Source organism: Mobula birostris, chromosome 5 (assembly GCF_030028105.1).
Source record: "Mobula birostris isolate sMobBir1 chromosome 5, sMobBir1.hap1, whole genome shotgun sequence".
Classification (NCBI taxonomy): Eukaryota; Metazoa; Chordata; class Chondrichthyes; order Myliobatiformes; family Myliobatidae; genus Mobula; species Mobula birostris.
Genome location: NC_092374.1, coordinates 16,470,965 through 16,495,204, shown reverse-complemented (window position 1 = coordinate 16,495,204; position 24,240 = coordinate 16,470,965). Strand labels below are relative to the sequence as shown.

The following is a 24,240-nucleotide window of genomic DNA, read 5'->3' as shown; positions in this document are numbered from 1 at the left end:
GGTGAGAAACACCCAGTGGAAATAAAAAAGGATTCGAGTTAAAACAGATATTGCTTAAGCCTATCTGTCTATCTATCTGTGTCTGTCAGTCTGTCTAACTACATCTAGAGATACAGCATGGTAACAGGATTTCCAGCCCAACGAGTCTGCATCACCCAATTACACCCGCGTGACCAATTAATCTACCAGTCTTTGGACTGTGGGAGGAAACTGGTGCATCTGGAAAACACCCACATGATCATAAGGAGAATGTACAGACTCCTTACAGGTATCTGAACCTGGGTCGCTGGTGCTGTAATAGTGTTAGGCTAATCAGTGCGCTACCATGCTCCTTAAGACATTCTTCTAGTGATGTGGTGATGCTGACAAAGGCAGCACTTAATGCCACTCCCTGCTTTCCCAGAGAATATAGTAGTGACAGCAGAAGAGACTGAGTAACCATTTGTAAATGCCACTGCAGTCCTTATGGCGAACATAGTGCTGTTAATGAAAATGCTATGATTTTATCAATGCAACATAGAACATAGAAATTTTCAGCACATTACAGGCCCTTCGGCCCACAATGTTGTGCTGACCATGTAACCTGCTCTAGAGACTGCCTAGAATTTCTCTAGAGCATAGCCCTCTATTTTTCTAATCTCCATGTACCTATTTAAGAGGCTCTTAAAAGACCCTATTGTATCCATACAATATTGTATCAACATTGGTGACATATTTCGTTACTATGGTAATCCATGGGTGACCAATTTTGATCCAACGCAATGGCTTGCTGGCATACTTGGAGACCAATTCAGAATTAATCTCATTGTTATGGGTCAAGAGACTTGATTGGGCAATGAGCCCAATTAACCTACTAACCAGTATGTCTTTGAAATGTGGGAGGAAGCCCACACAGTCTCTGGGAGAACATAGGCCTGACCTGCTTACTACCCTATCCTTCAAATACTGTTTCAGAAGATAATATGTTGCTTGCCAGCCGACAGTGGCAATGGTCCAAGATGTCCTATTTCCCTCAATGTGCCAAAGCCATTTGGCACAGCGTCGAGTTTAAGAAGAGACATATGCTGAACTAAAGTAAGAGAGGCAAAGGAAGAAGATGAGGAAAGACAGACAGCAAAAAGAGCAGACCCAAGATGTTCTAAATATGTAAAGAATAAAAGGGAGTCATTCTGAAACATCACTGTCCATTGTCGATTTAGCAGATCAGACATATGCTGCCTGACCTGCCGATTTCCTTCTGCTGTTTTTCTTTTGCTCCAGATTATATCACCTGCAGCCTCTTATTGAATGGAGATGTGAAGGACTACAGATGTTTGAATCTGGAGGGAAAAAAAACAGCTGGAGTAACTTGGTTGCTTATGCAGCATCAGAGACGGGAAAACCGATGTATGCAGATTTGATATTGGATCTGGATCTATTGAGCCAATGGAGATTTACTAAGCAAAGTCATGGAGTCATTGGATGCTACAGCACAGAAACAGTCTCTTTGTCCCATCCAGGCCTATAATTTCATTTCTTTTGCCTTCCTCCCTTCTTAAAAAGTGCAGTGACATTTGCAAAGTTCCCGTCCTCTGGGACCATGCCAGGGTCAAGTGATTCTTGAAAGATCATGAACAATGCATCCGTTATCTCTAGCAACCTCTGTCAGGACTCTGGGATGCAGTCCATCTGGTCCAGGTGACTTAGCCACCTTAAGATCTTTGAGTTTGCCTAGCACTTTTTCCTTTGTAGTAGCAATGGCACTCACTCCTGCTCCCTGACACTCAGGGAAACTGCTAGTGACTTCCACAGTGAAGACTGAAGCAAAGTACTCATCAAGTTCATCTGCCATTTCTTTGTCTCCTGTTACTACCTCACCAGCATCATTCTTCAGTGGTCCAATATCAACTCTCACCTCCCTTTTACTCTTAATATAACTGAAAAAACTTTTAGTATCCTGCTTATACTATTGCTTAGTTTGCCCTCATATTTTATCTTTTCCCTTCTTATAGCTTTTTTAGTTGCCTTTTGTTCGAGTTTAAAAGCTTCCCAATCATAGAACTTCCCATTCACTTTTGCTACCTTATATGCCCTTTCTTTGGCTTTTCTGCAGTCCTTAACTTCCTTTGTCACCCACAGTTTCCTACCCCTGCCATTTGAGAACAATTCTACATCTATCCTGTGCCTTGCAAGCTATTCCCAGAAACTTCAGCCATCTCTGCTCTGCCGTCATCCCTGCTGGATCTGCAAACCACCTGTGCAAGCTCCTCTCTCATGCCTCTGTAATTCCCTTTATTCCATTGCGATACTGATACATGTGACTTATGCTTCTCCATCTCAAATTGCTGTCTGAATTCAATCTTATTATGATCACTGTCCCCTAAAGGTTCCTTTACGTTAAGCTCCCAAATAAGATCAGGGTTATGACACAACACTCAATCCAAGATAGCCTTTCCCTGAGTAGACTCAAGCACAAGCTGCTCTAAAAAGCCATCTTGTAGGCATTCAACAAATTCCCTCCGTTGCGATCCAACACCAACCTGATTTTCCCAATCGCCTTGCATACTGAAGTCCTCCATTACAATTGTGACATTACCTTATTACATGCATTTTCCAGCTCCCTTTACAATCTCAACCTCACATCTTGGATAGTATTTGGAGGTCTATATATGATTCCTATAATGTTTTTTTTTTACTGTCGCAGTTTCTTAACTCCACCCATGAAGATTCATCATTCTCCGACCCTATGTCACCTCGTTCTAAAGATGTAATTCCATCTCTTACCAACAGAGCCACACCACCTGCCTGTCCTTTCAATACCAGCTCCCAAACACAAAATAATCTGTAGATGCTGGGGTCAAAGCAACACTCACAACACGCTGGAGGAACTCAGCAGGTTGGGCAGCATCTGTGGAAGAGATCGGTAGACGTTTTGGGCTGGCACCCTTGGTTCCGGCCCGAAACGTCGACCGATCTTTTCCATGGATGCTGCCCGACCTGCTGAGTTCCTCCAGCATATTGTGAATACAAGCTCCCAACTATGGCCTTTTTCTAGCCACGACTCAGTGATGCCCACAGCATCATACCGACCAACCTCGAATTGCACCATGGGTTCGTCCACCTTATTCCGTTGGCCCATGGCCAAATGGTTAAGTTGTTCATCTAGTGATTTGAAGGTCGCTAGTTCGAGCCTTGGCTGAGGCAGCGTGTTGTGTCCTTGAGCAAGGCACTTAACCACACATTGCTCTGCGACAACACCGGTGCCAAGCTGTATGGGTCCTAATGCCCTTCCCTTGGACAACATCGGTGGCGTGGAGAGGGGAGACTTGCAGCATGGGCAACTGCTGGTCTTCCATAGAACCTTGCCTAGGTGTGCGCACTGGAAACCTTCCAAGGCGCAAATCCATGGTCTCACGAGACTAACGGACGCCCGTAAAAAACATGCACCTTCAGCACATTCCTGTTAGATCCATCATCTACTTGTAAACCTGCTGGCTCATCCTCAGCTGTATCATACTGGTTTCTATCCCCCTGCCATATTAGTTTAAACGACTCCCAAAAGCTCTAGTAAACCTGCCCACAAGAATACTGGTCCCTCTCAGATTCAACCCCTGCCTTAGAGTCAACGTTTGATTGAATACCTCATTTTCCCTCAGTGTCAGATCGTGTTTATAATGGCAACCATAAGGTTTAGTGATTTATTTGTTTGTGTTATAGGCACTATTGGAAACCAAAGTTACCAATGCTGCCGTGGAAAATAACAGGGAGTGATCCAATGTCCCCAACCATTTCAACACAAGGATGTTACTTACCTTCCGATAACGCCAGTGTTGGTTGCCCTTCATACCATGGCAGTCATACAGAGTGACGGGGCTGCTGTGGGAGATAGCATCAAAGCAGAACTTCCTGGTGTGAAGTGGCTCTCCAGGTCGAATGTCCTCTCGCCAACCAAAGGTGAATATCTGAAGTCAGAAGAGATTACGTTAGAACTAAGTCGCAATGAGTTTGGGGATAATCTGCTCCTGCTTCTGGCTACTTAGGAAATCAAAAGTGAAAAGAAAAGTTAATTCACCTGATGGCTAATGTGTCAGGATATAACTTGTAATAACGTATATTCTTATTGCAGTTTCAGCGTACTGAAACATGGCAAGGCATTTTGCAAGATCTTTATCAAGGAAAATTTGACACTATGTTCAAAAGCGTTATTAGAATCTGCATTAAAAGGCACCTTAGTGGAAAAACTGGTCTCCTCCATTAACCGGAGCGTAATGGTGCAATTCTTCACTGCCTTCAGAGAGCGCATCCCCACATTAGCCATTACTGTCTGCTTTGCTGCGGCACCCTCTCGCAGTACATAAAAAAAATACAACGAACCTTCCGGTCAGCAGAAAAGGCCGTTGGCTGCAGTCTACCATCACCTGGGGACAGAAATGTGTCCAGGGCAAAGAAACAGGCAGGAAAAATCATTGTGGACACTACCTGCAAACTGCCTTTTCCATAAATTACTTTCTGAAAAGTGCTACAGCGCTATTAAAACAAAAACTTCACGCTATCTGAAAAAGTTTCTTCCCTCCCCCCACCCCCGGCAGTTAATCTGATCACCTATTCTAATTAGTTTCCCACCCCCTCTCTCTATTACCTCAGTCACTGCACTCTAAACACTGTGAACCACTTTCTATAATGCTGGTTACATTGTAAATACATGCTGGTATTTATGCACATTTTATTCCATATCCATACTCTAACTTTAATTTTATATAATTCTTTATTTTTTAAAAATTGTTGAATGTTGTGGTTTTTTTAAAATTGCACCTCGTACCAACATGCCACAGCAAAACTTCCTAATACATGTAAATGTAACTAGTGAATGAATTGATCCTTGATCCTTGATACGGAGCTGTTGCCATGGAGCTATTTCAGGAAGGACTTCTAGAGCCTAGGATCTTAATTGTGTGGCATCCAATGACGGAGAGGTTGAATTTAGGGCTGAAAACGAGACTGGAATTGGGAGAATATAAATGTTGAAGCGTTGGAGGAGAAATGAGAAATGGAAGAGCAGAGAGATGTAATTAAGGGTGAAGTTTTTACATTCCGAGTGATGGATAGATTGGAGTCAATGCACACTCAACGGCACTTTATTAGGTTTGCCTGTATGTAATAAAGTGGCCACTGAGTGAATTATGTACAGGATGTACCTAATAAAGTGGCCACTGAGTGTACATTTGTGGTTTTCTGCTGCTGCAGCCCATCCACTTCAAGGTTCAACGTGTTGTGCATTCAGAGTTGCTCTTCTGCAAATCACTGTTGTAACATGTGGTTATTTGAATTACTGGCACCTCTGACCACTCTCATTAACAAGGCATTTTTGCCCAGAGGACCGGCTTTTTTTTTTGCTTTTTACACCATTCTCTGTAAATTGTTGTGTGTGAAGGTCCCAGTAAATCCCAGCAGTTCCTGAGATACTCAAACCGTTCCATCCATCGCCAACAGTTATCCTACTGTCAAAGTCACTTAGATCATATTTCTTCACCTGAAAAACTGAACCTCTTGACCATGTCTGCATGCTTTTATGCTTTGAGTTGTTGCCACGTGATTGGCTGATTAGATATTTGCATTAACGAGTAGGTGCACAGGAGTACCTAATAAAGCGGCCACTTAGGGTAGATCAGATGGTAAGTAGGGGAATAATGTCAGATAGGGGCCAGGCAGCAGAGTTTTGGATGATCTCAGGTTACTGTGAGTGGAATGTGGAAGGTCAGATTAGATTGCCTTGGAGTTATCAAGTCTAGAGGTGACAGCATAGCCAAGGAACTCAGCAGAAGGTAGACTGTGGAGAAGTGATTGGATGAAGCTGTGAAGCAGAAGATTGTGGTAGTTAAAAATACTGATTGGTAACTGGAAGCTGATTTGGGACAAAGTGACACTAAGGCTGTGAACTGCCTCAGTCAATTTGAGGGAAAGGGAAGGACTGGTGGTTAGGAAATAGATTTTAATCCAGATATGTTAGAGATATAGAGTTGTTTTTTTATTTATCAATGGCTTCACAGGCTGAATCACCATTTAGTTGCACACCCCTAACATCCTTAGAGAAAGTGTTGATGAACTAACTTCTTGAACCACTGCATTATATACCATAAGATACAGGAGCACAGTTAGGTCACTTGGTCCATTAAATCTGCTCCGCCATTTCATCATGGCTGATCCAATTTTCCTCTCGGCCCCAATCTCCTGCCTTCTCCCTGCATCCTACCCCACTCTCCCCGCCATACCCTGACCAATCAAGAATCCATCAACCTCTGACCATTAAGGTGTCAGATCCAGGATTTTGACCCAATGACAGTGTAGGGTCACCAATATATTTCCAAGTCAAGGTGGTGTGAGGCTTGGAGCCCAACTTCCAGATAGTGGTGTTCCTATGCTTTTGCTGCCCTTGACTTTCTAGAACAAGGGTTCCCAACCATTTTAATGCCATGGGCCAATACAATTAAGCAAGGGGTTTGTGGACCTCAGGTTGGGGTAATCTGGCAGATAGATGTCATTGGTTTGTAAGGTGCTGTCTAAGGAATCTTGGTGAGTTGCTGCATTCCATTCTGTAGATGAAAATTGCTCCCACCATACGTTGGTGGTGGAGTGAAAGAATGGTTGTGAAGGGATAAAGGTAAACTGTTATGTCTTGTACGATGTCACATTTCTTGAATATTGTTGAAGCTGCGCTCAAAAGAATTAGTAGTAATATATAATCATAACATTAAATCCATCTTCTTTGTACATAATTAGCAATTAGCTATCATAACATTTATTAGCTATATGTTCTTTATACATAATAATCAATAATAATTACTAATCATAGCATTGATTAGGTCTATGTTCTTTAGCAGTCCATCCAATTTCACCCCTTCCCCAAATTACTGTCTTTTAAGTGCTAATCCAATTTGAGAGCCGCAATTTGCTCTTGTTTCACCTATCTTTTACGGACAGCAAATGTCAGATCATCACTGCACTCTTCATGAACAAGACTTTCCATACAATTCCCCTTGGTATCGTTTCCTCATTTCTTTGAAACTATGTCACTAATCCTGGGATTGGCTTCCCTATATTCATCCCAACTGTATTGGTCCAACTTGCTAATTGGAATTCCTCATCTTTACAGCCAGTCTGATAACTTTTTTCTCTGCACTTTCTCATCGCTCCCTGGAAATCAAGCTGGAGACCCATGATGTTTATATTTCAGAGCTAAAATTTTGATTGGCTGTTTCCAGCAGGAATAAGACTGCTGAACGGATCCTGACCCGGATCTGGGCCATACCCTCCAAATATCTGGACCTGCCTCTCGGTTTTTTTTGCACTACCTTACTTTCCATTTTTCTATTTTCTATTTATGATTTATAATTTAAAATTTTAATATTTACTAATTTTTACTATTTTAAATATTTCTAATATTTAATATTTGTAATCCAGGGAGTGGGAAGCGCAGAATCAAATATCGCTGTGATGATTGTACTTTCTAGTACCAATTGTTTGGCGACAATAAAGTATAAAATATAAAGTATAACATGGACAATTCAATAGTTCTTTCATCCTCCTTGAGCCAGTTCTGCTGTTCATTTAATTGGTGGTTGATTTGAAGCTTGGCTGAATGTTTCATTTAACTCTTATTACCCCTAACAAACAATAATCTTAGTTTTAAATTTCCAAGTGACCTTCAGTCTGAATAGTTTGTTGGGAAGAGTCCAAACTTCCTTTAGGTTTCCTGTGAAGAAATACTTTCTGGAATCACACCAGTCTAATTTAACTCCAATTTTAAGTGTGTATTTCCAATGTTTTGGGCTTCCCCCTCTCTGTTTCTCCATAAGAAAAGTTTTTTGACTATCTTCTTGAACACTATATCAATTCTTTCTTTCCCAATTAATGAGACTTAAGGGAGTGAACACTATATATGTGTTTATCAACAGTGCTCTCCAGATTAAAGTGGTTTGCAAAGTAATTATGAAGTCTGCAATCTTAGCTCTATGGGTTACTCCAGAAGTCATATCTTTTCACCAGAGAAAGTTTAGAGTTCAAATTATATCTATTATCGAAGTACATATATTTGACCATATGCTACCTTGAGATTTAGTTTCTCACAGGCATAAATTGTGAGCTGCCTGCAAAACATCACTGTATGTTGTCAGTGCCATCTTGGCAATCAATAAAATTTGTTTAATAACTGAAGTGATAACAATATTATTTGAGGATCTTTCCTAGAACATTGAATAGTTCAGCACAGGAACAGGCCCTTTGTCCCACCATATCTTTGCCAATTTAAACCAACCCCATTTACGCGCACATGGTTTATATCCTGCCATCTCATGCTTCTTAAACGTGGCAGTCATATCTGTCTACCATCTTCCCTGGCAGCATTTTCCAAGCACCTACAGTGCTCCGCATAAAAAAAAATAAAAACATTTGCCTTTCAAATCTCTTTCAAACTTTTCCCTCCTCTAGCTTTATATGTACCCTCTCTAGTATCTGACATTTTCAATCCGGAAAAAAAAGAATCTATCCTATCAATGTCTCTCACTATTTCATATACTTCTATAAGGTCACGCCTTAGTCTCCAAAGCTTCAGAGAAAACAATCCAAGCTTTTTAACCTCTCTTTATAGCTAATGCACACTAATCCAAACCACATCATGGTGAACATCTTTCATACACACCCCAAAGCCTCTAAATATTTCTTGTAATGTGATAACCAGAACCACACCCAGTGTTCCAAACGTGGCCTAACCAAAGTTTGTACAGCTACAATATGGTTTCACAACTTGTATATTCAAATGCTATGACCAAAAAAGGGAAGTGTATTGTATGTCTTCTTACCTTTCTGTCGACTTGTGTTGTCACCTTCGGGGAGCTATGGACCTGCACCCCAAAATCCCTCTATACATCAATGTTTCTAAGGGTACTGCCATTTACTATATAGGTATGTTCATCTTACATTTGTACATCTGCATGTACGTACATCTTAGATTTCAATGAACTGAAGGGTCTGGACTATATAAACATCTATTTTGTGTGGTTGTATCTTTGCTGACATTCTATATGGGCTTGTTACCTGTTATACGTAAGGACTGGGCCTCAAGCCGCGGTGTTGCCTGGGGGGAGTGCCAGAGCGGGTGCGCTCCACTGGGGGCAGTGTGGTCAACATCCAGGCTGGAGTTGGTCATGCTCCCATCACCCTAAAGTTTGCTGTGTGGAAGACGGGTTTTATTGTTGTCGACTGTGGATTAATGGCGCGAGTTTTTGATCTTTTTTTATTGCACGTGATTGTGATGCCATTTGTGCTTGCTATCTTGTGTGTGCTTTGTGCTGTGTGTGACTGTTGATACTGTGTTTTGTGCCTTGACCCCAGAGTAACACTGTTTCATATGGCTGAATGACAAATAAACTTGAATTGAATTGAATGGATTGAATTTGATCTTCTGAAGTGCAACGTGTCACACTTCTTAGGATTAAATGCTACCTGTCATTTCTCCACCCAAATTTCCTTCTGGTCCTTAAAGTTCAAAGTTAAATTTATTATCAGAGTACATGTATGTCACCACATACAATCCTGAGATTTTTTTTTGTGGGCATACTTAGCAAACAGGAACTGTAAATTGTAAACAAGAGGAAATCTGCAGATGCTCGAAATCCAAGCAACACACAATTGCAGGTAGGCAAATAGCTGTGGGTCCAGGCAGGCAGGAGTTAATTCAAGCCATTATAAACTTCTCAAAGCACTTTACCCCAGTAGATGTGAGTGCAACTGGATGATAGTCATTGAGGACGTTCACCCTGCTCTTCTTGGGCACCACTATGATTGATGCCCTTTTGAAGCAGGTAGGAAACTGCAAGCGGGAAATTGAAGATGCCATTGAAAACTTCAGCATCTAGGAAGAAGTAGCATTTAAAAAGATTAAGGGTGTTCAGAATAAATGTTTTCCCACAAGAATATGTGTTGAATTCCTATATCTTCAAGTTGTTGATATTGAGGTGTATTTGGCGAGATATGACAAAAGAAGTACAGTAACAACTCAATGGAGCAGAAAGCTTGAGGTAGTTGAGTAAATGTTGGAGTGAAATTAGGAAAAGAAGATTTAGACAGGTATGAAATAGAAATTGTCAAGTCAGGACATTAAAATGCTTAATTCAGAAGGAAAACTGATAGCTATAATCAGAAGCATAATTGGGAAAAGAGCAGAGACTTAGATGTGGGTAAATTTCTTAATGAATGATTTGCAGCTGTCTTCACTAAAAAGATCTGATACCACTTGTGTTTAAAACAAATTACTGTCAAACATTGGAAGGAAGAATAATCATAAAAGGGAAAGTGTAAACAGCGTTTATTATCTTTGAAAATGGATATATCACCAATTATGGATGAACTATATCCAAGGCTTTTTGAAAGTGAGGAAAATGCAGAGGTTCTGACTACATTTTTCAGTTCTCTCTGGCTGCAAGAGTGGTGGAGCCCTGGAGAACTGCTGATGATGTACCATAATGTACAAAGAGAGGAAAGAAGAGAACAGGTAATTACAGGCCAGTCAGTTTAACTTCTGTGGTAAGAAAATTACTGGAAACCATTCCAAAAGAAAGCATAAATCTTCATTTGGAAAGGCACAGATTAATCTGGAACGGTCAGCATGAATTTGTTAAAGAGAACGTTCGGTTTGCCAAATTTAATTGAATTATTTGAGGAGGCAACAAAGTGAATAAATGCAAATAGTGCCTTTGATGTAATCAATATAATTTTAATTAGGCTTTTCACAAGCCCCCACATGGGGCTTATAAGACATATTATTTGCACAAAGATCAGAATCAGAGTGAGGACTAAGATCAGGTTCTTATGTGGTGAAATTTGTTGTTTTACGGCAGGTGTACAGTGCCATACATAAAAAAAGACAAATTATAATAAGAAATATTTATTAAAAATTATTTTAAATAAGTCATGCAAAATGAGAGTAAAACTAGTGAGGTAGTGTTCATGTGTTCATTGTCTGTTCAGAAATCTAATGGCAGAGGGGAAGGAGCTGTTTCTAAAATGCAGAGTGTGTGTCTTCAGGCCTCTGTACCTCCTCTCTAATGGTAGTAATAGCTAAAATGCCAGATTGACTGAGTCTGATAGTGGAGGTTGTATTTCTCTTTCAGTTAGCTCCTCCAGCTGAAGGGGCTTTGGAAGTTTCCTGTCCACCCTGTCTCTTACTTACTCAGCAGTGTTGATAACAAAGGGTCTTGAGTTCTCAAACTGGAGTAGGTTAAAATGTTGGTACAACTTTGTGAGTTGGAGAGCCTGCACTGTGCTGGAATGTTTTGTGTTCTATAAGAGCTGTGCTCTGATTTTTCACTGTTGGTATCACCAGTGACAGTCCTGACACTCCATATCCGAAATTTAATATTATAGAATGGAAGATGTATCGTTTAACTTGGGGTAGTTGTTGCACACCAACCAAAACCTGGGCTACATGCAGCAAGGAATTGATCCAGTGGCTGGAAGACAAGGTTCTTCTGCCTAAGAATTACTGCACATGCACTAGCAGGTGCATGTGTAGGGACTGCCCATTGGCATACCGACTCAGCACAGTATCTAAAACTCTGACAAACGCCTATAGAGGCACAGCGGAGAGTTTCCTGAGTGGTTGCATCGTGACCTGGTATGGAAATACTAATGCTCAGGAATGAAAAAGTCTACAGAAAGTTTGGATGCAGTCTAGACTATCACAGGCTAAGCCCTCCCCTCCATTGAGCACATTACAACATGAAAGCAGCATCCATCATCAAGGACCCCCGCCATCCGGTCCATGTTCTTTTCTCGTTACTATCATTGGTACAGGAGACTTTGATCCCACATCAGCAGGTTTAGGAATAGTTATTAGCCTATAAACATCAGGCCCCTGAACTAGCATGGATAACTTCATTCATAACTCTGAACTGATTCCACAACCTAGAGACTAACATTCAAGGATTTTTTGCAACATGTGCTTAGTATTTATTTGTTAATTTTTAAAATTTGCTCTATTTGCCTTCTTTTGCATAATGGTTGTTTCACAATCTTTGTTTAGATCATAAGACCATGAGATAAAAGAGCAGAATTAGGCCATTTGGCCCTTGGAGTCTGCTCTGCAATTTTATCATGGCTGATCCAGTTTTCCTCTCTGCCCAGTCTCCTGCCTTCTCCCTGTATCCCTTCATGCCTTGACCAATCAAGAATCTATCAACTCTGCCTTAAATATACATAAAGTCTAGGCCTCTACAGCTACCTGTGGCAAATAATTCCATAGATTCACGATTCTCTGGCTAAAGAAATTCCTCCTCATTTCTGTCGTAAAAGGACATCCCTCTATTCTGAGGTTGCATCCTCTGGTCTTAGACTCCCCTACAGAAGGAAACATACTCTTCACATCCGCTCTATCAAGGCCTTTCACCATTCAATAGATTTCAGTGAGGTCGCTCCTGATTCTTCTGAATTCTAGTGAATACAGGCCCAGAACCATCAAACACTCATCATGACAAGCCATTCAATCCTAGAATCTTTTTTGTGAATTTCCTTTGAACCCTCTCCTGTTTCAGCACATCCTTTCTAATATAAGGGGACCAAACCTGCTCACGATACTCCAAGTGAGGCCTCACAGGTGCTTTATAAAGTCTTAACATTACATTCTTGCTTTTATATTCTAGTTCTCTTGAAATAAATGCTAACATTGCATTTGCCTTCCTCACCACAGACTCAACCTGCAAATTAACCTTTAGGGAATCCTGCATAAGGACTCCCAAGTGCCTTTGCATCTCAGATTTTTGTATTTTTTCTCCATTTCGAAAGTGGTCAACCTTTTTATTTCTCCTACCAAAGTGCATCCCAACACTGTATTCCATTTGCCATTTCTTTGCCCATTCTCCTAATCTGACTAAGCCCTTCTGTAGCCTCTATACCTCGTCAAGTCTACCCACCCTTCCATCTATCTTCAGATCATCCGCAAACTTTGTACAAAGCCATCAATTCCTTCATCCAAATGATTGACACATAATGTAAAAAGAATCGGCCCAACACAGACCCCTGTGGAACACCACTAGTCACCGACAGCCAACCAGAAAGCTCCCTTTATTCCCAATCTTTGCCTCCTGCAAATCAACCACTGGTTTATCCATGCTAGATTTTTCCCTGTAATACTATTGGCTTTTATTTTCTTAAGCAGCCTCATGTGTGGCATGTTATCAAAGGCCTTCTGAAAATCCAAGTACACAACATCAACCAAATCTCCTTTGTCTATCCTGCTTTTTATTTCTTCAAAGAATTCCAACAGATTTATCAGGCAAGATTTTTCACTTGAGAAAACCATGCTGACTATGGCCTATTTTATCATGTGCCTCCAAGTACCCTGAGACATCATCATTAATAATCAGAATCAGATTTATTATCACCGGCATGTTACCTGAAATTTGTTAACCTAGCAGCAGCAGTTCAATGCAATACATAAGCAGAAATAATAATAATAATAAATAAACAAGTAAATCAATTGCATATATTGAATAGATTAAAAAAAACATGCATAAACAGAAATGCTGTATGTTTAAAAAAAAGTGAGGTAGTGTCCAAAGATTCAATGTCCATTTAGGAATTGGATGGCAGAGGGGAAGAAGCTGTTCCTGAATTGCTGAGTGTGTGCCTTCAGGCTTCTGTACCTCCTACCTGATGGTAACAGTGAGAAAAGGGCATGCCCTGAGTGCTGGAGGTCCTTTATAATGGATGCTGCCTTTCTGAGACACGGCTCCCTGAAGATGTCCTGGGTACTTTGTAGGCTAGTACCCAAGATAGAGCTGACTAGATTTACAACCTTCTGCAGCTTCTTTTGGTCCTGTGCAGTAGCCCCCTGATACCAGACAGTGATGCAGCCTGTCAGAATGCTCTCCACGGTACAACTATAGAAGCTATTGAGTATATTTGTTGACATGCCAAATCTCTTCAAACTCTTAATAAAGTATAGCTGCTGTCTTGCCTTCTTTATAACTACATTGATATGTTGGGACCAGGTTAGATCCTCAGAGGTCTTGACACCCAGGAACTTGAAGCTGCTCACTCTTTCCACTTGAGATTCTACCAATGATGGTTGTATCGTCAGCAAATTTATAGATGGTATTTGAGCTATGTCTAGCCACATAGTCATGTGTATATAAAGAGTAGAGCAGTTGGCTAAGCACACACCCCTGAGGTGCGCCAGTGTTGATAGTCAGCGAGGAGGATATGTTATCACTAATCCGCACAGATTGTGGTCATCTGGTTAGGAAGTCGAGGATCCAAATGCAGAGGGAGGTACAGAGGCTCAGGTTCTGCAACTTCTCAATCAGGATTGTGGGAATGATGGTATTAAATGCTGAGCTAAAGTCGATGAACAGCACCCTGATGTAGGTGCTTGTGTTGTCCAGGTGGTCTAAAGCTGTGTGGAGAGCCATTGAGATTGTGTCTACCATTGAGCTATTGTGGGTCCAGGTCCTTGCTGAGACATGAGTTCAGTCTAGTCATGACTAACCTCTCAAAGCGTCAGACCTCCCTAAGTGAGGGCATGGAATAGCACGGTAGGCGTTCTTGATGGTGGTGTAGCAATGGTTCAGTGTGTTGCTTCCTCTGGTCTTGCAAGTGATCTGCTGATGGTGGTTGCTTAGTGATTTTTTCAGACTAGCCTGGTTAAAATCTCCCAAAACGATGGTGAAGGTGTTAGGGTGCGCTGTTTTGTGCATGTTGATCCCATTATTCAGATCATCTAAAGCCTATTTGACATTGGCCTGAGGTGGAATGTAAACTACTACCAAAATGACCCCGGAGAACTCCCATGGTAGGTAAAAAGGACAGCATTTTACTGCTAGATATTTCAGGTCTGGTGAGCAGAATTGGGACAGCACTGATATATTTGTGCACCAAGAAGAGCTGATCATGAGGCAGACTCCTCCACCTCTGCTTTTGAGAGACTCTATAGATCTTTTCTGACAGTGTATAGTAAACGTGTCGATCTGGATCACTGCATCTGGTACCGAAGGGGTTAACCAGGATTCTGTGAAACAAGGGACACATGCATTCATGTCCCTGTGATTCAGAGTCCTCATATCCCTCTGATTCAGCACCCTGGCTTTGAGATGGTCGATTTTATTCACCAGAGACTGCACGTTCACCAGCAAGATTGTCGGTATAGGGAGTTTAAAACCCCGTTTCCTTAATCGATTCCAACATCTTCCCAACCACTGAGGTCAGACTAACGCCTATAGTTTCCTTTCTTCTGCCACTCTCCATTCTTGAAGACTAGAGTGACACTTGGAATATTTCCAGTCTTCCAGAACCATTCCAGAATCTAGCGATTCTTGAAAGATCATTCACACAAACTTCCACAATCTCTTCAGCCACCTCTCTCAGAACTCTGGGGTGTACACCATCTGGTCCAGGTGACTTACTTACCTACAGACCTATCAGTTTCCCAAGAACCTTCTCTCCAGTAATGGTAAGCGCACGCACTTCATGACCCCTGACACCTGAAACTTCTATCCTTCACTGCTTGTGTCTTCCTCAGTGAAGATTAATGTAACATACTTACTCAGGTCATCTGCCATTTCCTTGTCCCCCATTACTACCACTCCAGCGTCGTTTTCCAGCGGTCTAATATCCATTCTCACCTCTCTTTTTCAGTTTATATTATCTGTAGAAACATTTGGTATCCTCTTTAATATTACTGGCTCGCTTATTTTGTATTCCATCTTTACCTTCTTATTGTCTATTTTAGTTGCGTTCTGTTGTTTTTTAAAAGTTTTCAAATCCTCTAAGTACCCACTAATTTTTTCTATTATATGCGTGTATGCATTATGCAGAGTTTTCATGAATTCTATTTTATTTCTTTATTTCCTGCAAGCAAATGAATGTCGAGGTAGTATGTGGTGATGTATCAGTATTTTGATAATAATTTGACATTGAATTTGATGTGCACATGTGTGGACTCTGGAAAAGGCTCCATTCAGGCTTCTCACCCTCTTCTTGCCCATGTTCCCAACTATGGTACAGTAACCAGCGCCAGAGTGGCCACTCACCTGGTCCCATTTCAAATGTTGGGAAGATGGCTCCAATAAATGGCGACTCTTTGCGTGCAGCTCCAATGGTAATCATGAAATATTCCCAGGTAGTCATATGTTCTTCAGTGAGAAACATCATTTTAACATGTTTAAAAAGTCAATCGATGCTCAAATCTAATGATATCGGCAAATCTTGGACTGCAGACTTATGCCATGAGTGCAGTTCCCCTTTAAGGAAACAGATGCAGGGAGGATGTGTTGGGCTAGAGAAACAATTGAAATGCAGAGGACTTACACTTCCACTCCTGACTATTCTATTGGTGAATGTACAGTTTCTGGAAAATAACACTGAGGACCTCAGAGCAAGATTGTTGCACCAGAGGGACATCAGGGACTGCTGTGTACTTCGCTTCACAAAAACATGGCTCATGCCCACCATTTCAGATGCAGCGCTGCAGCCCAAAGGCTTCATCATTCTTTGCAAACACAGGACAGCTCAGTCTTTTAAAGGTAGAGGAGGTGGAGTATGCTTTACACTTAACTCATTGTAGTACACAGATCTGGCGGTTCTGTCTCAGACCTGCTCACCTGACCAGGAACATCTAGCGGTCAAATGTCATCTATTTTATCTGCTGAGGAACTTCCTGGTAGTGGTGTACATTCCACCGTAGGCCAATATCAGACAGACACTGGAAGAGCCGAGCACTGTGATTAGCAGTAGCGAAACAACACACTCAGATGCCTTCTCTATATTGCTGGGGATTTCTACCAGGCCAGCTTGAAGAAGTCTCCGAACAACTAGCACCAATGCATCACCTGTGGAACCAGAGGAGCCAACACACTTGACCACTGTTACACCAGCATCAAGGGCGTCTACCGTGCCATCCCACGCCCTCACTTTGGAAAACCCAATCACCTAGTTGTACTTCTACTCCGAGTATAGGCAGAGACAAAATACCATAGGAACAGTGACGAGGACCAAAAAGGTATGGTTGAGGGAGGTGGAGGAGTGCCTACAGGACTGGACCACAGGTTACAGGACTGCTTTGAGTTACTGGACTGAACAACATTCAGGGACTCATCTTTGAGGCTGAATGAATACGCCACAGTTTTTACCAATTTCATCAAGACCTGGGTGGATGAGTGTGTGCATTCAAGAACATATTGGACATACATAAACCAAAAGCTGTGGATGAACCAGGAGATTCATAATCTGCTGAGGGTTTGATCTGAGGCATTCAAGACTGGTGATCCAGAACTACACAAGAAGTCCTGGTATGATTCTGTTTCAAGTTGGAGATGGAATTGGATTCATATCAGTTCTGGCAGGGTTTGCAGGCCATTACTTCCTACAAGGTGACACCTAACATCATGAATGGTTGTGAGGCTTCACTCCAAGATGTGTTCACCACCTTTTATGCACACTTTGAAAGAGAGAATAAAACTATACCTTTGCGAATCTCTGCAGTATCTGGTGATCCTATGATCTCTGTCTTGGAGGTCAACATCTGAACATCTTTCAGGAGGGTGCACCCTCACAAGGTGTCTGGCCCTGATGGTATACCTGATGGACCTTTCAAAATCTCTGCCATCCAAGGGGCGTGAATGTTCAAGGACACAAGACCATAAAATATCGCAGCAGAATTAGGCCCTTTGGCCCATTGCGTCCACTCCGCCATTTCATCATGCTTGATCCAATTTTCCTCTCAGCCCCAATCTCCTGCCTTCTCTCCTTCATGGTCTGATTAATCAAGAGTCTATCAATCTCTTCCTTAAATGTACATAAAGACTTGGCCTCCACAGCTGCCTGTGGCAAAGAATTCCAAATTCACCCCCCTCCAGCTAAAGAGATTCCTCCTCATCTCTGTTCTAAAAGGATGTCCCTCTATCCTGAGGTTGTGTCCTCTGGTCTTAGACTCTCCCTCCACAGGAAACATCCTCTCACATCCACTTTATCAAGGCCTTCCACCATTCAATAGGTTTCAATGGAGTCACCCCTGATTCTTCTGAATTCTAGTGAATACAGGCCCAGAGCTATCAAACGCTCTTCATATGATGAAGGTTGATAAGTCAAAGGTTCCCACCTGCTTCAACAGGGTGAGAATCATATCAGTGCCCAAGAAAAGCAAGGTAAGCTGCTTGAATGACTGTTGTCCAGTTGCACCTACACCTACTGTGGTGAAGAGCTTTGAGAGGTTTGTCACGATGAGAATCAAGTCCTCCCTAAGCAAGGACCTGGACCTGCTGCAATATGCCTATCGCAAATAAGTCTACAGCAGGTGCAATCTCATTGGCTCTCCACTTGACCTTGGATCGCCTGGACAATAGTAATACCTACGTCAGGCAGCTGTTTATTGATTACAGCTCAGTTCAAAACAATTATACTCTCAGTTGTAATCAACAAGCTCCAAAACCTGGTCCTCTGTACCTCCCTCTGCAAATGGACACTTGACTTCCTCACGGGGAGACCTCAGTCTGTGCGTATCAGGGATAACATCTCCACCTTGCTGACAGTCATCTCTGGCGCACTTTAAGAATGGTTGGCTGAGACTACAACTAGAGGTCATGAGTTAAGGTTGAAGGGTGAAATGTTTAAAGGGAACACGAGGGAAAACTTCTTCACTCGAATGGTCATGAGAGCTGCCAGTGTAAGTGGTACATGTGAGCTTGATTTCAATGTTTGAGAAGTTTGGGTAGGTATATGGATGGTCGGGATATGGAGAGCTATGATTCTGCTGCAGGTCAATAGGAGTAGGCAGTTTAAATATTTTGGCATGGACAAAATGGGTCGAAGGACCTGTTTCTGTGCTGTACTTTACTATGATTATTACTTTATATTTCTTATTGAAACTTATAGTTTTTTAAATTATTATGTATTGCAATCTACTGCTGCTGAAAAACAACACATTTCACAATATATACCAGTGATATTAAACTTGACGCTGGCTCCACCCTCAAATCCAACCATGTTCCTGCTGCCTGGCTCCGGGATTACCACACTGTAAGTTGTAAGTACACTGAAGATGGTGCAGAGGAGACTAACAAAGATGACAGGGCTGGACAACTGCGGCTCTGAGGAAAGATTGGATAAACCAAATGTTTCTTATTTAGGGTAGCAGAGGCTTAGTCAAGACCTTACTGTGTAAAATTGTCAGGGGTCTAGTTAGCAGGGAGTCAATAAACAGGAAACAGAGATTGAAGGTAACAGAATAGAACAGTACTGCCCAGGAACAGGCCTTTTGGCCCACAGTGTATGTACCGAACATACCGAATTAAACTAATTATTTTCTGCTTGTAAATGATCCATATCCCGCCATTCTTTGAATATTCAAGTCTTTATCTAACAGTCTCTTGTGTCTGGTAAATAATGCGAATCAAGTTTATTATCACTGATATACTGTGTGTCATGAAATGTGTTGTTTTGCAACAGCAGTATAGTGAGACAGAAAACTTAGCATAAATTACAATAAGAACACATAAAACAGACAAGTAATGCAAAAAGAGAGCAAAATAGTAGGAAAATTAAATTGGAGATGAAAAAATATTTCATCCATAGATCGTTAAGAGCACCAAATTTCTTGCTGTTCACCTGGCAGAGAATCTCACCTGGTCCCTCAACACCAGCTCCATAGCAAAGAAAGCCCAGCAGCATCTCTACTTCCTGCAAAGGCTGAGAAAGTCCATCTCCCACCCCCCATCCTCACCACATTCTACAGAGGTTGTATTGAGAGCATCCTGAGCAGCTGCATCACTGCCTCGTTCAGAAATTGCACCATCTCGGATCACAAGACCCTGCATCGGATAGTGAGGTCAGCTGAGAAGATCATCGAGGCCTCTCTTCCCGCCATTACAGACATTTACACCACACGCTGCATCCGCGAAGCAAGCAGCACTATGAAAGACCCCGGCACCCCTCATACGAACTCTTCTCCCTCCTGCCATCTGGCAAAAGGCGCTGAAGTATTCGGGCTCTCTCACAACCAGACTATGTCACAGTTTCTTCCCCCAAGTCATCAGACTCCTCAGTACCCAGAGCCTGGACTGACACCAACCTACTGCCCTCTACTGTGCCTATTGTCTTGTTTATTATTTATTGTAATGCCTGTACTATTTTGGGCACTTTATGCAGTCCTGGGTAGGTCTGTAGTCTAGTGTAGTTTTATGTTGTTTTTTACGTAGTTCAGTGTAGTTTTTGTATTGTTCATGTAGCACCATGGTCCTGAAAAACGTTGTCTCGTTTTTACTGTGTACTGTACCAGCAGTTATGGTCGAAATGACAATAAACTCTGAGCACCAGTGCCCCACAAGGCTGTGTACTCAGCCCCCTGCTGTACTCACTGTACACCCATGACTATGTTGCCAAGTTTCCATCGAACTCAATATACAAGTTTGCTGATGACACAACAATTGTAGGCCGTATCTCGGGTAATGATGAGTTTGAGTACAGAGAGGAAATTAAGAACCTGGTGGTATGGTGCAAAGACAATAACCTATCCCTCAACGTCAGCAAGACGAAGGAATTGGTTGTTGACTTCAGAAGGAGTAGCGGACCGCACAACCCAATTTACATCAGTGGTGTGCCAGTGGAACAGGTCAAAAGCTTTAAATTTCTCGGGGTCAATATTACAAATGACCTGATTTGGTCCAACCAAGCAGAGTCCACTGCCAAGAAGGCCCACCAGCGCCTTTACTTCCTGAGAGAACTGAAGAAATTTGGCCTGTCCCCTAAAACCCTCACTAATTGTTATAGATGCACCGTAGAAAGCAGTTTTCTAGGGTGCATCACAACCTGGTATGGAAGTTGTCCTGTCCAAGACCGGAAGAAGCTGCAGAAGATCGTGAACACGGTGCAGCACATTACACGAACCAATCTTCCATCCTTGGACTCACTTTACACCGCACGCTGTTGGAGCAGTGCTGCCAGTATAATCAAGGACATGACCCACCCAGCCAACACACTTTTCGTCCCTCTTCCCTCCGGGAGAAGGCTCAGGAGCTTGAAGACTTGTACGGTCAGATTTGGGAACAGCTTCTTTCCAACTGTGATAAGACTGCTGAACGGATCCTGACCCGGATCTGAGCCGTACCATCAAAATATCCAGACCTCCCTCTCAGTTTTTTTTGCACTACCTTACTTTCCCTTTTCTGTTTTTTGTTTATGATTTATAATTTAAATTTTTAATATTTACTATCGATTTGTAATCCAGAGAGCGTGAAGTGCAGAATCAAATATTGCTGTGATGATTGTACGCTCTAGTATCAATTGTTTGGTGACAATAAAGTAAAGTAAAGTAAAGTAGAGTAAAGTAAAAAGTGACTTGACCTGGCTTGAAAAGCCAGAATTGACAGAAATACTCATCACATTTAAAAAGAATTTGAAAACGTACTTGAAGCGTCATGTTTGGGCTAGGTAGGCCATTTTTGTTTGGTAACGACGTGGACTGAATGATTTCATCTTCACCCTAATCAACGTGTGAAAGGCATGTCTCAGCACCTTGGCCACCAACTCTCTCAGCTATCTTCAGGAGAAAATTAAATAGTGGCAAAAGAATTCATCCTCAAAATTATAACTTAGGGATGACCTTTAAAATATTTTCGTGTTTAACAGGTCAGCCCTCTCAAATTGTTGCTATATAAAATTGAGAGTACTTTTTCCACAAAAATCCATATGTGGTAGCACGGTAGGTAGCCTAATGGTTAGTGCAATTGCTTTATAATGAGTCGACGTTCCCTCCCTTTATAATGCCAGTGATCATGGATTGGTATTTGATTCCCGCCACTGTTGGCGTGTTTCAAGGCTGTGTGCTGAGCCCTCTTCTGTACTCCCTTTTCACCTATGACTGTATTCCTGTACATGGTTCTAACTCCATAATCAGTTTGCAGGCGACACCACGGTGGTTGGCCTGATCAGAGGGGATGACGAAACGTCCTACGCGTGGTGTGCCGACATCAACCTGGCCCTTAACACCCAGAAGACCAAGGAGATCATTGTGGACTTCAGGCATGCTAGGAGCCACAATCACATCCCCATCTACATCAACGGAGCTGTAGTGGAGCGTGTATCAAGCTTCAAATTCCTGGGTGTCCACACTTCCAAGGATCTCACTTGGTCCCTGAACTCCTCCATCCTGATCAAAAAGGCGCAAAGGGGCATTTATTTCCTGTGGACCATCAAGAAAGCTCACCTCTGTCCCAGGATACTGATGGACTTTTACCGCTGTACCATTGAGAGCAAACTCACCAACTGCATCTCAGTGTGGTATGGCAATTGCCCCGTATCGGACTGCAAAGCACTCCAGCGTGTAGTGAAAACTGCACAATGGATTATCAACACCCAATTGCCCCAATTGAGAACGTCTACCATAAACGCTGCCTGGGCAGGGCGAAAAGCATGATCAAGGATGCATCTCACCCTAACCATGGACTTTTTACTCTCCTCCCATCCGATAGGCTCTACAGGAGCTTCCGCTCCCACACCAGCAGGCACAGGAAGAGCTTCTTCCCTGAGGCTGTGACCCTGCTGAACCTCACATCACAGCGCTAAGCAGTATTGCACCCATATTGTACTGTCTCAGTACTTTTGTATTTGTGTGCTGTAGCACTTACTTTTTATTCAGTTATTTTGTAAATAACACTATTCTTTGCATTTCTGGTTAGATGCTAAATGCATTTCATTGGCTTTGTAACTGTAGTCGGCACAATGACAATAACGTTGAATCTATTCTAATGTAAAAACTTTGTATATTCTCCCTGTGTTTATGTACATTCTCCCTGTGACTGACTTGATTTGACGCAAAATGACACAATTCGATGATTTGACGTACATGTGACAAATAAGTCCAGTCTCTTTTAACTTCTGAAGCTTCTGTTCTTCTGCAAAATAGGGTGTCAACAATACTGTCAACGGCTTGTTACATTTGGCAGCTGTACCCTCTACACCCAGTTAAATATTTCATCAAAAATTCCATTCTAGGTTATTATTCTCATATTATGCACCCACGTATGAAAGCAAACCACGTATGCATATGCAAACAGGGCAAAGTTTTTTCAAACCTGTTTTTCCTGTCATAACACATTGCAACAGGTGAAGTGCTATTATGAATGATAAATGTAATAAGGATCTTGTGATCAGGAGAAAGCTGTTCAGCCCGAAAGATCTTCTGCTGTTCAATTAAATCAGAGTACCTGGGAGGAAGCTAATTTAGGTCATGATTCAAGGAGTCTTCGCAGGCTGGAAAAGTGTCCACGTTGTCCCTCCCTAACTAGGGAGGGAGAATTAGAAGTGAGGCTGGAGTGTAGGCTCCCACTCCTCACTCCGTGTACAAAGGCTGGTGACGTGGCTGTGCCATGAAGGACATTGTAGATGGATGTCAGGCCGGCAAATACTGTGGACGAAGACTAGTGAGCACGATGGTGGACCCCCAGGTTGGTGGGTCCTGGGATCAGAGCTCTGCGCAGGCAGAAGGCATGAGGGAAAATGTCTCTGGAGGTCGATGACTCCAGAAGATGAGGCTCAGTGGCCATAGTCCTGCATTTGGGAGTCTGTGAGTCCTTTGGGGAAGTTGGTACCTGACATCTGCAAGAGCTCAGGTCCACTTTAGGTTGGAGGCCAGGGGGTGTGTGTGAGTGGGCAGGACGGAGGAAAGGGGCTTGTTCTGTGTTATTGTTTTGTTGTTATGGTGTTATTGTTGTCGTTGCTGGTGTTGTTCTGCTGAACAAGGTAGGCATGCTATGTTGGTGCTGGAGTGTGTGGCAACACTTGAGGCTGCTCCCAGCCCCTGCCCATCACCTCCCCTTGCTGCCCCTCCTCCTTCCTTTTCTCCCATGCCCCACTCTCCTCACCTATCGATTCCTTCTTCTTCAGCCATTTGCCTCTTCCATCTGTCCCCTCTCAGCTTCTCACTTCAACCCCCCCCCCCCCCGCAGACCTTCACCCTCACCTGGTCTCAACTATCAGTTGCCAGCTTGTACTTCCTGCGCTCCCCCATCGCCCCACCTTCATTTTCCGGCTGGTTATCCCTTCCTTTCTAGTTCTGATGAAGGTTCTCAGTCCAACCTGTCGACTGTTTATTCCTCTCTATAGACGTTGCCTGACCTGCCAAGTTTCTCCAGAACCTTGTGTGCGTTGCTCCATTCATATAATGCTTTCTACAATCTGAAGGTGCACAGGTAATAGAATAAGGAAAACTCAAGTACTGGT

The 24,240-nt window shown here is 42.5% G+C and overlaps 1 protein-coding gene across 1 annotated transcript in view; it reads right to left on the bottom strand.

Moving 5' to 3' along the window:
- galntl6 (polypeptide N-acetylgalactosaminyltransferase like 6) overlaps positions 1 to 24,240 on the bottom strand; it is a 756,494-nt gene that overhangs the window by 19,761 nt on the left and 712,493 nt on the right. Inside the window, exon 12 of the mRNA XM_072257441.1 lies at positions 3,792 to 3,941. Coding sequence (XP_072113542.1) covers positions 3,792 to 3,941 — 150 coding nt within the window. The remainder of the gene's footprint in view (positions 1 to 3,791; positions 3,942 to 24,240) is intronic.